This window comes from Nerophis ophidion, linkage group LG17, assembly GCF_033978795.1.
Source record: "Nerophis ophidion isolate RoL-2023_Sa linkage group LG17, RoL_Noph_v1.0, whole genome shotgun sequence".
Classification (NCBI taxonomy): domain Eukaryota; kingdom Metazoa; phylum Chordata; class Actinopteri; order Syngnathiformes; family Syngnathidae; genus Nerophis; species Nerophis ophidion.
In genome coordinates, this window is record NC_084627.1 from 9691782 (window position 1) to 9706610 (window position 14829).

Sequence of the window (14829 nt, forward strand, 5' to 3'; positions counted from 1 at the left end):
TTTTTGGGTGGAATATTCTAAAAAAATAGCAACAATTCAAAAATCCTTTGAATAATATTTCAACAAAATATGAATGTAAGTTCATAAACTGTGAAAAGAAATGCAACAATGCAATATTCAGTGTTGACAGCTAGATTTTTTGTAGACATGTTCCATAAATATTGATGTTAAAGATGTCTTTTTTTGTGAAGAAATGTTTAGAATTAAGTTCCTGAATCCAGATGGATCTCTATTACAATCCCCAAAGAGGGCACTTTAAGTTGATGATTACTTCTATGTGTAGAAATCTTTATTTATAATTGAATCACTTGTTTATTTTTCAACAGGTTTTTAGTTATTTTCATATATTTTTTTCCAAATAGTTCAAGAAAGACCACGGCAAATGAGCAATATTTTTGCACTGTTATACAATTTAATAAATCAGAAACTGATGACATAGTGCTGTATTTTACTTCTTTATCTATTTTTTTCAACCAAAAATGCTTTGCTCTGATTAGGGGGTACTTGAATTAAAAAAAATGTTCACTGAAAAAAGGTTGAGAACCACTGCTCTACGCAATCATGCATAAGCCTAAATATTATGACCAATTTCTCAAACCCATTTCGATTTATAAGATTGATTCATCATGATTTGATTCAATCTACAACTAAATATTGAAAATGTCTTAAATCTGTTGCAAAATACAATCGTTTTTTTTTTCTCGTCGCTATGATAAACCTTTGGACGGTTCAAACTTTTTTTAAATTCTCAAAAGTATCAATCAATGTTTATTTATAAAGCCCTAAATCACAAATGTCTCAAAGGACTGCACAAATCATTACGACTACGACATCCTCGGAAGAACCCACAAAAGGGCAAGGAAAACTCACACCCAGTGGGCAGGGAGAATTCACATCTAGTGGGACGCCAGTGACAATGCTAACTATGAGAAACCTTGGAGAGGACCTCAGATGTGGGCAACCCCCCCGAGAGTTCAGTTCAAGCGGATCCAAGACAGCAGCGAGAGTCCCGTCCACAGGAAACCATCTCAAGCGGAGGCGGATCAGCAGCGTAGAGATGTCCCCAACCGATACACAGGCGAGCGGTCCATCCTGGGTCCCGACTCTGGACAGCCAGTACTTCATCCAAGGTCATCGGACCGGACCCCCTCCACAAGGGAGGGGTGGACATAGGAGAAAAAAGAAAAGAAGCGGCAGATCAACTGGTCTAAAAAGGAGGTCTATTTAAAGGCTAGAGTATACAGATGAGTTTTAAGGTGAGACTTAAATGCTTCTACTGAGGTAGCATCTCGAACTGTTACCGGGAGGGCATTCCAGAGTACTGGAGCCCGAACGGAAAACGCTCCATAGCCCGCAGACTTTTTTTGGGCTCTAGGAATCACTAATAAGCCGGAGTCTTTTGAACACAGATTTCTTGCCGGGACATATGGTACAATACAATCGGCAAGATAGGATGGAGCTAGACCGTGTAGTATTTTATACGTAAGTAGTAAAACCTTAAAGTCACATCTTAAGTGCACAGGAAGCCAGTGCAGGTGAGCCAGTACAGGTATATATGTATGTATATATGTATATAAAGGTATATACAGTATAGGTATATATGTATGTATATATGTATATAAAGGTATATACAGTATAGGTATATATGTATGTATATATGTATATAAAGGTATATACAGTACAGGCGTAATGTGATCAAACTTTCTTGTTCTTGTCAAAAGTCTAGCAGCCGCATTTTGTACCAACTGTAATCTTTTAATGCTAGACATGGGGAGACCCGAAAATAATACGTTACAGTAATCGAGACGAGACGTAACAAACGCATGGATAATGATCTCTGCGTCTTTAGTGGACAAAATGGAGCGAATTTTAGTGATATTACGGAGATGAAAGAAGGCCGTTTTAGTAACGCTTTTAATGTGTGGCTCAAAGGAGAGAGTTGGGTCGAAGATAATACCCAGATTTTTTACCGAGTCACCTTGTTTTATTATTTGGTTGTCAAATGTTAAAATTGTATTATTAAATAGAGGTCGGTGTCCAGCAGGACCGATAATCAGCATTTCCGTTTTCTTGGCGTTAAGTTGCAAAAAAGTACAATTTTAAAATAAGAGGAAATTTGTACCTGTATTGTATTTCTCTAATTTGCTGAAAGGTTTTGTTTATTCATGTACAAAAAATATATATATTATTAGGAATGTTCAATTCAAGGTTTTATTTTGCCCATTCCGATACTCATCATCAGCTGATACCAATCACATGTATCAACTGTACATTTTTCCATTTATTTATGGTTAGTGCTATTAACAGTTTACCAATATCAACCCAATATTTAAAACTACGGTCATTTCTTATTCCAGTGTGTAATAAGTTCAGCAACATCCGCCATTGACCTTGATATTTGATAATGACACTTGAGACACAAAGAAAAGCCGTCCATCTGCTTTAATGGAGGCAATTACAGAGTTCCTCCTTAATGTAATTATAAGTTGCGCGCCTACACGCCATTTTCATTACCGCCACACCTTAAAAATATGTAGTTTTTTTATAGTGGGAAGTGAGTTCAAGTAGTATAATATGTTCTAGCCCTCAGAAGAAATCACACAAAGGCCGATGCTATTTTTCCATTTCATCACCAATCTTAGTACAACAAAACAGCCCAACTTCCAACAGGTTTTACCTCCCGTGAAAGCCCGCGCTTCCCCTGATACACGGCGACACGTCCTCATTCTCCGCCAGTTACCTTTCAGGCACGCACATTGTGTTTGCAAACATGGGAAAAACTGACATCAAATCCAAACCACATGACTATAAACCATTAACAGCAACTTGAATTGATATTTATAGCCTATTATTTGCGCACTATTGACAAGGGATGTACCGAAAAAAATACTAACTGCCGAAAGCAGATCTAAAGAAAATCTCAGGACATTCAATCAATCGCAACTGGACTGTTTGGTTTGTTTTGGAAGATGTTTCATCCCTCGGCCGAGTCGGCTTCATCAGTTCCTGCTCATAGACAAAGATTGATCAGATTTTAGACCTGGAAAGATGCTAGATTTGTTGCTAATTGTTTTAAATGAAACAAAAAGTAAATACAAGTCTCTAGATACTCAACATAATCTCCACAAAGTACAAACCCCGTTTCCATATGAGTTGGGAAATTGTGTTAGATGTAAATATAAACAGAATACAATGATTTGCAAATCCTTTTCAACCCATATTCAGTTGAATGCACTACAAAGACAAGATATTTGATGTTCAAACTCATAAACTTTATTTTTTTTTGCAAATAATAATTAACTCAGAATTTCATGGCTGCTAAGCGTGCCAAAGTAGTTGGGAAAGGGCATGTTCACCACTGTGTTACATTACCTTTTCTTTTAACAACACTCAATAAACGTTTGGGAACTGAGGAAACTAATTGTTGAAGCTTTGAAAGTGGAATTCTTTCCCATTCTTGTTTTATGTAGAGCTTCAGTCCTTCAACAGTCCGGGGTCTCTGCTGTCGTATTTTACGCTTCATAATGCGCCACACATTTTTGATGGGAGACAGGTCTGGACTGCAGGCGGGCCAGTAAAGTACCCGCACTCTTTTTTTACAAAGCCACGCTGTTGTAACACGTGCTGAATGTGGCTTGGCATTGTCTTGCTGAAATAAGCAGGGGCGTCCATGAAAAAGACGCTGCTTAGATGGCAGCATATGTTGTTCCAAAACCTGCATGTACCTTTCAGCATTAATGGTGCCTTCACAGATGTGTAAGTTACCCATGCCTTGGGCACTAATGCACCCCCATACCATCACAGATGCTGGCTTTTGAACTTTGCGTCAATAACAGTCTGGATGGTTCGCTTCCCCTTTGGTCCGGATGACACGATGTCGAATATTTCCAAAAACAATTTGAAATGTGAATTCGTCAGACCACAGAACACTTTTCCACTTTGCATCAGTCCATCTTAGATGATCTCGGGCCCAGAGAAGCCGGCGGCGTTTCTGGATGTTGTTGATAGCTGGCTTTCGCTTTGCATAGTAGAGCTTTAACTTGCACTTACAGATGTAGCGACCAACTGTATTTAGTGACAGTGGTTTTCTGAAGTGTCCCTGAGCCCATGTGGTGATATCCTTTAGCGATTGATGTTGGTTTTTGATACAGGGCCGTCTGGGGAATCGAAGGTCACAGTCATTCAATGTTGTTTCCGGCCATGCCCTAACGTGGAGTGATTTCTCCAGATTCTCTAAACCTTTTGATGATGATATGGAGCGTAGATGTTGAAATCTCTAAATTTCTTGCAATTGCACTTTAAGAAATGTTGTTCTTAAACTGTTTGACTATTTGCTCACGCAGTTGTGGACAAAGGGGTGTACCTCGCCCCATCCTTTCTTGTGAAAGACTGAGCATTTTTTGGGAAGCTGTTTTTATACCCAATCATGGCACCCACCTGTTCCCAATTAGCCTGCACACCTGTAAGATGTTCCAAATAAGTGTTTGATGAGCATTCCTCAACTTTCTCAGTATTTATTGCCACCTTTCCCAACTTCTTTGTCACGTGTTGCTGGCATCAAATTCTAAAGTTAACGATTATTTGCAAAAAAAAAATGTTTATCAGTTTGAACATCAAATATGTTGTCTTTGTAGCATATTCAACTGAATATGGGTTGAAAAGGATTTGCAAATCATTGTATTCTGTTTATATTTACATCCAACACAATTTCCCAACTCATATGGAAACGGGGTTTGTACATTGCATATGGCATTAAAAAAAGTACATGTATTTCCTAGAATTGCCGCAGGGGTGCTAATTAATTTAAAACCTCTTCTCACTCCTGCGCTTACCAAAGGCTTGCGGTAAAAGTAAGCATGCGCTAATTATTTTAAAACCTCTTCACACTCCGGCACTTACCAAAGGCATGCAGTAAAAATTTGAGTGTGATGTAAGCTTGGACCTTAAATCCTACTGAATAGCTCTTAATCTTCTTCCCTTTATGCGATTTCAAATCAGCGGTATTGAAATCAGCCTCCTCCATTTTGAAAATGATGACAGGGGACGTGTCACTCGTGACGTCACAAGTTTGACCCGGCGGTAATTCAAGGCAGGGGCGCATACTACATGCCCTGCGGCAATTCAAGTAGATACGGTATTTTTCAAAGGTAGTAAAGTAACTGTTTTAATTCATTAGTAGCGTGGTGATTTATTAGCATCGGTATACCGTGCAACCCTACACCAAACTGAGATATTTTAGGTCGGAGGTTCCTGTATTACAGGGGTGCCCATTACGTCGATCGCGATCGACTGGTCGATCTCGGAGGGTGTGTCAGTCGATCTCAAGCCGGGCATTAAAAAATAGACATAAAAATGAGCAATCATCAATCATATCAATCAATCAATCAATGTTTATTTATACAGCCCCAAATCACAAATGTCTCAAAGGACTGCACAAATCATTACGACTACAACATCCTCGGAAGAACCCACAAAAGGGCAAGGAAAACTCACACCCAGTGGGACGCCAGTGACAATGCTGACTATGAGAAACCTTGGAGAGGACCTCAGATGTGGGCAACCCCCCCCCCCCTCTAGGGGACCGAAAGCAATGGATGTCGAGCGGGTCTAACATGATACTGTGAAAGTTCAATCCATAGTGGCTCCAACACAGCCGCGAGAGTTCAGTTCAAGCGGATCCAAGACAGCAGCGAGAGTCCCGTCCACAGGAAACCATCTCAAGCGGATCAGAAGCGTAGAGATGTCCCCAACCGATACAGGGGAGCGGTCCATCCTGGGTCCCGAAGAGCGGTCCATCCTGGGTCTCGACTCTGGACAGCCAGTACTTCATCCATGGTTATCGGACCGGACATAGGAGAAGGAAAAGAAGCGACAGATCAACTGGTCTAAAAAGGAGGTCTATTTAAAGGCTAGAGTATACAGATGAGTTTTAAGGTGAGACTTAAATGCTTCTACTGAGTTAGCATCTCGAACTGTTACCGGGAGGGCATTCCAGAGTACTGGAGCCCGAACAGAAAACGCTCTATAGCCCGCAGACTTTTTTTGGGCTCTAGGAATCACTAATAAGCCGGAGTCTTTTGAACGCAGATTTCTTGCCGGGACATATGGTACAATACAATCGGCAAGATAGGATGGAGCTAGACCGTGTAGAATTTTATACCTTAAAGTCACATCTTAAGTGCACAGGAAGCCAGTGCAGGTGAGCCAGTACAGGTATATATGTATGTATATATGTATATAAAGGTATATACAGTATAGGTATATATGTATGTATATATGTATATAAAGGTATATACAGTATAGGTATATATGTATGTATATATGTATATAAAGGTATATACAGTATAGGTATATATGTATGTATATATGTATATAAAGGTATATACAGTATAGGTATATATGTATGTATATATGTATATAAAGGTATATACAGTATAGGTATATATGTATGTATATATGTATATAAAGGTATATACAATATAGGTATATATGTATGTATATATGTATATAAAGGTATATACAGTATAGGTATATATGTATGTATATATGTATATAAAGGTATATACAGTATAGGTATATATGTATGTATATATGTATATAAAGGTATATACAGTATAGGTATATATGTATGTATATATGTATATAAAGGTATATACAGTATAGGTATATATGTATGTATATATGTATATAAAGGTATATACAGTACAGGCGTAATGTGATCAAACTTGTTCTTGTCAAAAGTCTAGCAGCCGCATTTTGTACCAACTGTAATCTTTTAATGCTAGACATGGGGAGACCCGAAAATAATACGTTACAGTAATCGAGACGAGACGTAACAAACGCATGGATATACCGTGCAACCCTACACCAAACTGAGATATTTTAGGTCAGAGGTTCCTGTATTACAGGGGTGCCCATTACGTCCAGTCGATCGCGACTTGATCATACCAAGACTTCACTTTCGTCAGTTGTTTGACATTCTCGGCACCCGAGGATCTTGTGAGATGACGCTGGCTGCTGCCAGCTCATATTTAAGAAAAAAATCACTAACAGGGCGGACGCAGAGAAACACATTTTATTTCTAGAGACTCCGTACCTACTGTCAAAACTCTAAAGACCGACTGCTCGGTTCCTGTCTTCACCATAAAAGACCTGTTTCATTCTGCCTGTGACTTCTGCTACAACTCAGAGCTGTGTCACATCCAGAAGTACGCGGATGACACAGCCATCGTCGGGTGCATCAGGGACGGCAGAGAGGAGGAGTTTCGGAACCTGGTGAGGGACTTTGTTGTCTGGTGCCACACGAACGTCTTGCAGCTCAATCCGTCAAAGACCAAGGAGCTGGTCATTGACTTTGGGAGGTCGAGTCCACGGTCACAACCTATTGTGATCGAGGGAGTTGAGGTACAGACCGTGGACTCATTCAAGTACCTCGGGGTTTGGGTGGACAATAAGCCGGACTGGACTGTTAACACGGACCACCAGTACAAGAAAGGACAGAGGAGAGGAGACTGCACTCCTTCAACATTTGTAGAAAACTCCTGTGGATGTACTACCAGTCTGTGGTTGCCAGTGTTCTGTTCTACATGGTAGTGTGCTGGGGGGGGCAGTACATCTAAGAAGGACAGCTCCAGACTTGAGAAACTGATCAGGCGGGCCGGTTCTACAATGGGAATGAAACTGGACTCACTGGGGACGGTGGCAGAGAAGAGGACTGTTGACAAACTAGTGAGCATCCTGGATGATGCCAGTCACCCTCTGCATAGTCTCATCAGTAGTCAGAGGAGCCTGTTCAGTTCTAGACTGCTTCATCCCAAGTGCAGGACTAATAGACTCAAAAACTCCTTTGTCCCACACGCCATTAGACTGTACAACTCCTCTCTGGGACGGGGGGTACTAGGATGACAGCGGATGCAAAACATTAACAGTGCAATACGTTTTCATAACTACTTTGTCTTGTTATATTCTTATTTTACTGTTATATTGTTATTCCCATTGTTTTTATTCTTTTTGTAATATTTCTCTATTTTGTTTCCTTTTAAACCCCCATTATTTACTTTTTACTTTTTTAATTTAAATTTTCCTGAAGGAATCAAAGTACTATCTATCTATCTATCTATCTAACAAAATAAGAGTCTCAGAAAGCTAGCGTGCACAAGCTAGCAAGCTACGGAGTTTGATGCCAATATATTTCTCCCCCGCCCTCAGCGACCGCTTTCTCACTTGCTTGCCCACCCGCACACTCACTGACGTCACTCACCTGCTGCCAGACATTAAAGGGCCACACACATATGCTACTCTCATAACAAAGTGTTTAAAAACGAGTATGCAAGTTGGACAAATGAGATGCCAAATCCAACCACTTTCATGTGGTATTGGACAGAAAGGAGGACTTTTTTTTTTTTCCTCCATTTGAAAATGCGGACGTTATCAGCACCACTGTCTAATTCCAATCAATGCAAGTCATCAGAATCAGGTAATACACCAACTTATATTCTTGTCTTCATGAAAGAAAGGAATCTATGTGTGTTAAACATGCTTGTATTATCATTAAACACCATTAACTTGTTAACAAAAATGTCTCTTTCATAAATAAATAAATATAAATTATGAATAGGAATGAGGTAGATCTCCTCGACTTGGTCAATTGAAAAGTAGCTCACCTGCAGAAAAAGTGTGTGCGCCCCTGCTGTATTATGTCAAACAAATGATGTTGTACCGCTTTGCCTCCGCAGTGACCCGCTATTCTCAGCCCAGCGTCTTCCCCCCCATGGGTACCCACTCGAGCACCCTTTCAACAAAGACGGCTACCGTTACATATTAGCAGAACCGGACCCCCACGCTCCCGACCCGGAGAAACTGGAGCTGGACTGCTGGGCCGGGAAGCCCATCCCCGGTGATCTGTACCGGGCGTGTCTGTACGAGAGGGTGCTGCTGGCTTTACACGACCGAGGTCAGTGCAAACGTCTCAAGTTCAACCCCGAAAGCTCGATTTTTGGCAAGACGGGCATGAACGCGTGTTCACGTTCCAGCGCCGCAGCTGAAGATTTCGGACGACCGCCTGACCGTGACGGGCGAGAAGGGCTACTCCATGGTGCGAGCCTCTCACGGCATCCGGAAAGGCGCCTGGTACTTTGAGGTGTCCGTGGACGACATGCCTCCCGAGACGGCGGCCCGTCTGGGCTGGTCTCAGCCGCTCGGTTAGTTGGCACCCCCGCGCTAACTTGCTCTCAGAGACTTTCTTTGCCCGCTAAGGCTGCGTGTGTTGATTCCAAGGTAACCTGCAGGCGCCGCTGGGCTACGACAAGTTCAGCTACTCGTGGCGTAGCAAGAAGGGCACGCGCTTCCATCAGTCCATCGGGAAACATTACTCCTCAGGATACGGTCAAGGAGACACGCTGGGCTTTTTCATCCAGCTGCCAGATGACACGGAGACAGCCAGGGCGCTCCCGGACACCTACAAGGACAAGGTGACGCTCGGTCCCACTGTGCACCTCCGCCCTAACTGACGGTTTTTGTTTTGTAGGCGCTCATCAAGTTCAAGAGCTACCTGTATTTCGAAGAGAAGGATTATGTGGACAAAGCGGAGAAGAGCCTGAAAGCCATGAGCCCCAGCAGGGTGAGAGCAAAGAACAAACCCCGTTTCCGTATGAGTTGGGAAATTGTGTTAGATGTAAATATAAATAGAATACAATGATTTGCAAATCCTTTTCAACCCGTATTCAGTTGAATATGCTACAAAGACAACATATTTGATGTTCAAACTGATAAACCTTCTTTTTGTTGTTGCAAATAATCATTAACTTTAGAATTTGATGCTAGCAGCACGTGACAAAGAAGTTGGGAAAGGTGGCAATATCAATCAATCAATTAATGTTCATTTATATAGCCCTAAATCACCAGTGTCTCAAAGGGCTGCACAAACCACAACGACATCCTCGGTAGAGACCACAAAAGGGCAAGGAAAAACTCACGCCAGTGGGACGTCGGTGACAATCATGACTATGAGAAACCTTAGAGAGGATCCTCCCCCCCAGGGGACCAAAGCAATGGATGTCGAGCGGGTCTAACATGATACTGTGAAAGTTCAATCCATACTGGATCTAACATAACCGTGAGAGTCCAGTCCAAAGTGGATCCAACACAATAGTGAGAGTCCCGTCCAAAGTGGGACCAGCAGGAAACCATCCCAAGTGGAGGCAGATCCACTTATATCATGAGTGTCAAACTTGGCCCGCCGTGCAATTTCATTTGGCCCTTGAGGCAATAATAAATTAACATTAGAGCTGGCCCGCCGGTGTTATACAGTGGCAGTGCCGCTGTATCACCGCATTCAATGCTAATTCTCATACTTGCCAACCCTCCCGATTTTTCCAGGAGAATCCCGAATTTCAGTGACCCCCCCCCCCCCCCCGTCGCCAAAAATCTCCCGGGGCAACCATTCTCCCGAATTTCCACCCGGACAACAATATTGGGGGCGTGCCTTAAAGGTACTGCTTTTAGCATCCTCTACAACCTGTCGTCACGTCCGCTTTTCCTCCATACAAACAGCGTGCCAGCCCAGTCACGTAATATATGCGGCTTCTACACACACACAAGTGAATGCAAGGCATACTTGGTCAACAGCCATACAGGTCACACTGAGGGTGGCTGTATAGACAACTTTAACACTGTTACACCACACTGTGAACCCACACCAAACAAGAATGACGTCCGCACCGTAACACAGCATAAACACAACAGAACAAATACCCTGAACCCCTTGCAGCACTAACTCTTCCGGGACGCTACAATATACACCCCCGCTACCAACAAAACTCGATTTTGCATGTCACTATAAAGTTAAATAAGCCTTTCCTGTTCAATATTCAATGCAAAACTTGTTTGGGTCCCTATTAAAAGGTTAAGTTGTTCAACTTTGGCCCGCGGCTTTGTTCAGTTTAGAATTTTGGCCCACTCTGTATTTGAGTTTGACACCCCTGACTTATATGGAACATCCCACAGGTGGGCAGGCTAATTGGGAACAGGTGGGTGCCATGATTGGGTATAAAAGCAGCTTCCATGAAATGTTAAGTAATTCACAAACAAGGATGGGGTGAGGGTCACCACTTTGTAAGCACATCGTCGAACAGTTTTAGAACATTTCTCTACGAGCTATTGCAAGGAATTTGGGGATTTTACCATCTACGGTCCATAAAATCATCAAAAAGTTCAGAGAATCTGGAGAAATCACTGCACGTAAGCGATATTACGGACTTTTGATGCTTCAGGCGGTACTGCACCAAAAACTGACATTAGCGTGTAAAGGATATCACCACATGGGCTCAGGAACACTTCATAAAACCCCTGTCAGTAACTACAGTTGGTCGCTACATCTGTAAGTGCAAGTTAAAACTCTACTATGCAAAGCAAAACCCATTTATCAACAATATCCTGAAACGCCGCCGGCTTGGCTGGGGCCGAGCTCATCTAAGATGGACTGATGCAAAGTGGAAAGGTGTTCTCTCCCGTCCAAAGGCAAAACCCAGTAACTCCATTTTGGTCAAAACTGAGCTGATAATAGTTTTGGAGTTCCTAGGTGATATGCTTTACATTAGTGTATGCGATATTGTAATTTGTTCCGTAAGTAAGCTGTTACGCGCATGGCAGGACCTAGCAACTACCACATAACCGCGTAGATACAACAGAAAAACCTAGTATCTCAAGGGACCAATCGGAGCTTCTTTGTCAGTCGCCTTATTGTCTTTAATGAGACATTTGCACGAATGGGGGCCGACGGTCAACCTGATTATGTGATATTATGGCACGAGGGGATATTTGGAAGATTGGCCCAGGACGTTGCAAGCACCTTCATTAAATGTATTGTTCTTGATTCTTCCCCTTGCATACTCTTTTGGGCAGATAACTGTGGAGGTCAAAATAAAAACTGGACGCTGTACACGGCTCTTGGCCAATGTGCAAACGCCGAATGGGGCCCACCCGAGATTGTGATAAAATATCTGGAGAAAGGGCACACGTTCATGAGAGCAGATTCAATCCATGGCTCAATCGGCAAGAAAATGAAAGCTCAAGAAAACATCTATACCTTTGATGACTTTGTATATCTTTGTAAGACAGCATCAAGAAAGATTGGTTTTCCTTTGTTTTCTCAAAATCAGCTAGAAGTGAGTTACTAGGTTTTGCCTTTGGACGGGAGTTCTGTGGTCTGACATTTGAAATTATATTTGGAAACAGAGGAAGTGGTGTCCTGTAGAACAAAGAGGGCAATAACCATTCGGATTGTTAATAGTTTAAAAGCCAGCATTTGTGATGGTATGGGGGTGTATTAGTGCCCAATGCATGGGTAACTTACACATCTGTGAAGGTACCATTAATGCTGAAAGGTCCACACAGGTTTTGGAGCAACATATGTTGTCATCCAAGCAACTTTATCATGGACGCCCCTGCTTATTTCAGTAAGACAAGTGTTACAACAGCGTGGCTTCGTAAAAAAATAGTGCGGGTACTTTCCTGGCCCGCCTGCAGTCCAGACCTGTCTCCCATGGAAGATGTGTGGTGCATTATGAAGCGTAAAACACGACTGTTGAATGACTGAAGCTCTACATAAAACAAGAATGGGAAAGAATTCCACTTTCAAAGCTTCAACAATTAGTTTCCTCAGTTCCAAAACACTTATTGAGTGTTGTTAAAAGAAAAGGTGATGTAACACAGTGGTGAACATGCCCTTTCCCAACTACTTTGGCACGTGTTGCAGCCATGAAATTCTATTATTATTTGCCAAAATAAATAGTTTGAGTTTGAACATCAAATATGTTGTCTTTGTAGTGCATTCAATTGAATATGAGTTGTATTCCGTTTATATTCACATCCAATATAATTTTCCAACTCATATGGAAACGGGGTTTGTAAATCATTGAAGTCCACGGGGACGTTGCTGATTATGCTGACTGTGTACTTTGGCAGATGGTGTTCTATAAAAACGGTGTGAGTCAAGGCGTTGCCTTTGAGAACCTGTTTGAAGGAATCTACTTCCCTGCTATCTCTCTTTACAAGAGCTGCACGGTCAGTTCCTCCTCCTCTAAAACAAGATCCGTCCTTTACGTACCCGACTTGATTTTTTTCTCTTTTCAGGTGTCCGTCAACTTCGGGCCGCATTTCAAACACCCGCCCAAAGACGTCCGTTACAAGCCGGTAGGAGCTCGCCATGACTGGGGGCTTTCACCCATCTTCATTCCTTCAACACTTTCTCCCCCTTCCCCAGATGAGCGACATGGGCTGGGGCGCCGTCATCGAGCACACGCTGGCGGACACGCTCTACCATGTGGAGACCGACGTGGACGGCCGACGCAGCCCGCCGTGGGAGGGATGAGCGCCTGCAGGAGAAAGGCCAATACGCATGCGCACACAGCCGTAAAAACAGGCTTTCACTTTATTAGAAATATTTACACTCAGCTGGTTCATTTTTATTTACAACAAATTCAAGGGGGAAACTGAATTAGCGTGACCTGAGAAAACATTCCTCAACTATTTGATTTAGCATCCGTGGTCAACATGCAGTCCACTTAGGGTTGTGTTTCCTGTTTAAGTCTTGCTGCTCCCGCCGTCTTCTCGCTGTGTTTTTTTTTTAACGGACGCAAATAAAAATATGCTACATTTTGTTTACCAGTAGAGTTTAGCTTGCACCTTTTCCAAGCCGAACCACATAAAGCTGAAGGAGTTTTGTTGTACTCTTGACTTTCCTAAAACGGTTTACTTAAAAAGCTGTAAATGCAAGAGAGGCGTCCAATACAAAAATAGCAAAGTGACAGAACACGCAGCGTGTAGCCGTCCGCCACACGTCACAGAAGTATCAATCAATCAATCAATCAATGTTTACTTATATAGCCCTAAATCACTAGTGTCTCAAAGGGCTGCACAAACCATCACGACATCCTCGGTAGGCCCACATAAGGGCAAGGAAAACTCAACACCCAGTGGGACGTCGGTGACAATGATGACTATGAGAACCTTAGAGAGGAGGAAAGCAATGGATGTCGAGCGGGTCTAACATGATACTGTGAAAGTTCAATCCACAATGGATACAACACAGTCGCGAGAGTCCACTCCAAAGAGGATCCAAGACACAGCAGCGAGAGTCCCGTTCACAGCGGAGCCAGCAGGAAACCATCCCAAGCGTAGGCGGACCAGCAGCGCAGAGATGTCCCCAGCCGATACACAGGCGAGCAGTACATGGCCACCGGATCGGACCGGACCCCCTCCACACGGGAGAGTGGGACATAGAAGAAAAAGAAAAGAAACGGCAGATCAACTGGTCTAAAAAGGGAGTCTATTTAAAGGCTAGAGTATACAAATGAGTTTTAAGGTGAGACTTAAATGCTTCTACTAAGGTGGCATCGCGAACTGTTACCGGGAGGGTATTCCAGAGTACTGGAGCCCGAATGGAAAACGCTCTATAGCCCGCAGACTTTTTTTGGGCTTTGGGAATCACTAATAAGCCGGAGTCCTTTGAACGCAGATTTCTTGCCGGAACATATGGTACATCTTGAGTATCGATTATTTTGTGTTGCAGAGGGTTCTCTCAGGTTTGTCCTCGCCGTCCGCTGGCAGCTGTGGGACAGAAGACACCATCAGCAAGTTAACACACTCATGTCAAGGCTCAAGAGTCAACTCACAATTTTTTTGGAAAAAGTGTTGAAGTCGGGACGTCGGTAAAGTGGGCTCTGGATTCGGAATCAGGTCTGGAGATCGACCACCACGGGGGCCGAAAACATTCAGCTCAGTGAAACACTCTGTCTCGATCATCTGTGTCAAGAAAAGCCTTTTAGTTCA

At 42.7% G+C, this 14829-nt stretch overlaps 2 protein-coding genes across 4 annotated transcripts in view; one reads left to right on the forward strand and one right to left on the reverse strand.

Annotated features, from left to right (window-relative positions):
- The window catches only part of ash2l (ash2 like, histone lysine methyltransferase complex subunit), a 43534-nt gene extending 28927 nt beyond the window's left edge, over window positions 1-14607 (forward strand). For both annotated transcript variants that reach the window (XM_061876112.1, XM_061876113.1), the window contains 7 exons: window positions 8736-8953; window positions 9033-9200; window positions 9277-9470; window positions 9527-9619; window positions 12964-13062; window positions 13132-13191; window positions 13262-14607. In XM_061876112.1, coding sequence (XP_061732096.1) covers window positions 8736-8953; window positions 9033-9200; window positions 9277-9470; window positions 9527-9619; window positions 12964-13062; window positions 13132-13191; window positions 13262-13369 — 940 coding nt within the window. In that variant the 3' untranslated portion in view covers window positions 13370-14607. The remainder of the gene's footprint in view (window positions 1-8735; window positions 8954-9032; window positions 9201-9276; window positions 9471-9526; window positions 9620-12963; window positions 13063-13131; window positions 13192-13261) is intronic.
- LOC133535991 (G protein-coupled receptor kinase 6-like) overlaps window positions 13412-14829 on the reverse strand; it is a 30566-nt gene continuing 29148 nt past the window's right edge. For both annotated transcript variants that reach the window (XM_061876114.1, XM_061876115.1), the window contains 2 exons: window positions 14673-14802; window positions 13412-14607 (listed from right to left, as the gene is read on the reverse strand). In XM_061876114.1, the coding sequence (XP_061732098.1) occupies window positions 14579-14607; window positions 14673-14802 (159 nt within the window). In that variant the 3' untranslated portion in view covers window positions 13412-14578. The remainder of the gene's footprint in view (window positions 14608-14672; window positions 14803-14829) is intronic.